The following is a 2,396-nucleotide window of genomic DNA, read 5'->3' as shown; positions in this document are numbered from 1 at the left end:
GGTGGGCTACTGTCCATGGGGTCTCGAGGAGTCAGACACGACAGCGACTGAGCACAGTCATTTTTAGGAACAGTGCAGCCACACAAAACACATCAGTGGCTTCTAGTTTGTGGCCTCTGGTTTAATATCTTACTTTCCCACTTGTCCCTCTGCTCCATAGGGGCACATGCCCATGGGCCTGCTCTGCTCAGCCCAGGGTCTGGATTCAACAAATGGAATAATGAAAATCGAAGATGGAACCACCCTCCCGGGAGAGCACCAGGTTGAGAAAGAATACACTGGCATGGAAATGGCATTCTGTCACTCCCTCTTCTTCTGTCAGTCCTCTTTTTCAATTGCCCTCTGGGAATGTCGCCATTTCCCTTTAAGCCCTACTCCCAATTGACCCCCACAAGCCTCCTTACCCTCTGCCCTGAAGTCATCACAACGACCACGTGGGTTCTGGCTGGGGCGGGGCCCATTGTGACATCACCAAGGGCCAAGCTTGGCTGGTCCTCAGTCTCCAGGTGCCAGCGCAGACCAGCACACCAGGAGCTGTTTCCTCTCGGCTCACCATGTGGTCCGTCCAATGGTTCCTGTGCTTTTCCATGGCCGTTACCTATGTCGACGGCTTAATGTTTACTTCCCTGAGAGAGACAGCCGAAGAACTCCAGCGTCAGGTGCTCTGCGGAGGACACTGTTTAATTCAGCAGAATCAACCAGAGCATGCCCAGGACTGGCTTAAGATGGTGTTACTCGGGCTTTTCTTCATTGTGCTCATGTACCTGACAGTGAAGTTGACAGGAGAGAGTGGTGAGAGTAATGTGCAGACTCCTCCTGCCTGTCAGGGTGGTTCATTTGGCTCTCTGGGACAGAAAAAGAAAAAGGCCTCCCCAGACAAGGACTATATGTTCGCTACCTTAACCCAGCTCGAGATGGACCTTGTGAAATTTGTGTCCAGGGTGCGGAATCTGAAACTTGCCGCGGCAACCTGCAGTAACCTCAGCCCTCCCAATGTTGAGGTTCCCGCAGACGCACACGATACCATTACAGTGTATGAACTCTGGTGCGAAGAAGACTCTGAATGAGTGGATTTGTGTGTCAAAGTAGGAGAGGATAAGGTGTTGACATAACTGATCCAAACTAATAAAACTCTTCTGAAGCAAAAGAAAGAAGCCTCTGATAATTTTTATTTGCTCTACAGTTTGACCTTTTCCAGAGTGTCGTATAATTGGCAGCATGCAGTGTATAACCTTTTCCAGACTAGCTTATTTTACTTAATAACATTCATTCAGGTTTCATCCATTTCTTTTTGTGATTTTATAGTTCACTGCTTCCAATTTGTGGGTGAGAGAGAGAGATAGAGTATGAATTAAGCTGTTATAAAATTCATGTGCATGTTTTTGTGTGGGCATTAACTATCAAATCATTTGCTGAACAATCTAGGAGTGCAATTGATAGATCATGTTGTATAACAACTCTATATATATATGTATAATAACTCTGTAAGAAATTGCTTCCAAAGTGATTCTACCATTTTGCACTCGATTAACAACAAATGAGAGTTCCTATTGTTCCTCACCTTTGCCAGTAACTGGTTTGTCAGAATTTTGTATTTGACCATTCCATTAAATATAGTGGTATCTCATTGTTTTAGTTTCACCAGTCTACTCTAAAACATTATCTTATTTTCATATTTCCATTGCAACATTTCCATTGTGTTTTATTACCATCAATTCTTCAGGAGTTTTATCTTTAATCTGAGGTTTAAATAGATCTTCTGCTCAGCAAAACTTCTGCTGCTGTTTATACCATCAGTGATTACTTTGCTTAATTAGTACTCTAATAATTTTTTCTTGAACGACTCATAACTTGAAATCATGTATAACACTGAGCACATTTTCTTTTCCTGAGTATCGCTTTGTCCACTAATGTTGAATGCCTCCATGCAAAAGTTTAAGTTCAGCATGAACTTGCTTCCCCCATTTTTTTCAGTTTGTTTAGATTCTCTTATATACTTACTAGATGTTAACCAAGTCTGTATTTGTACCAGTTGCAGTTGCAGTGGTACATTTACCCTGAAGTTTTATTACAAGCAAATATGTGTTTTATCAGATTCTTGACTTATTATGTGTCTTCTTCATATAGTTTTGAGAAACTACATGCTCATTATTCAAATTTTTAATAATCTGTGCTTCTTCTCCACTAAGATTCTAATGAGTCAATATGTATTGATAGAACTAGAGAGCAATCATAAAATATGTTGGTATGGTTATTGAATAAGTTATATTTAAAAAATGACAGTAACTATACTGTTTGCTGTTGGTAACAATTAATTTTCTCTCAGTGATTTTGTAATTTTGAAGGTCCAAATGCTCTTCGATATAATCCATAAACAGAGAAGATAAATTAGCAAG

General features: G+C 40.9%; 1 protein-coding gene across 1 annotated transcript; it reads left to right on the top strand.

Annotated features, from left to right (window-relative positions):
* Window positions 1-233: 233 nt before the first annotated feature.
* Window positions 234-1,067, top strand: LOC136154732 (protein FAM209-like). The gene is made up of 2 exons (XM_065916891.1): window positions 234-262; window positions 419-1,067. Exons 1-2 carry the CDS (start codon window positions 234-236, stop codon window positions 1,065-1,067), a joined length of 678 nt encoding a protein of 225 aa, XP_065772963.1.
* Window positions 1,068-2,396: the final 1,329 nt, after the last annotated feature.

This window comes from Muntiacus reevesi, chromosome X (genome assembly GCF_963930625.1).
Source record: "Muntiacus reevesi chromosome X, mMunRee1.1, whole genome shotgun sequence".
Lineage (NCBI taxonomy): Eukaryota > Metazoa > Chordata > Mammalia > Artiodactyla > Cervidae > Muntiacus > Muntiacus reevesi.
This window is presented reverse-complemented; position numbering and strand designations above follow the sequence as displayed.

Coding starts and splice junctions, on each gene's coding strand:
- LOC136154732 (XM_065916891.1), top strand. CDS start 234: ATGGAACCACCCTCCCGGGAGAGCACCAG. Junction 263..418: donor CCCTCCCGGGAGAGCACCAG/GTTGAGAAAGAA, acceptor TCTGCCCTGAAG/TCATCACAACGACCACGTGG.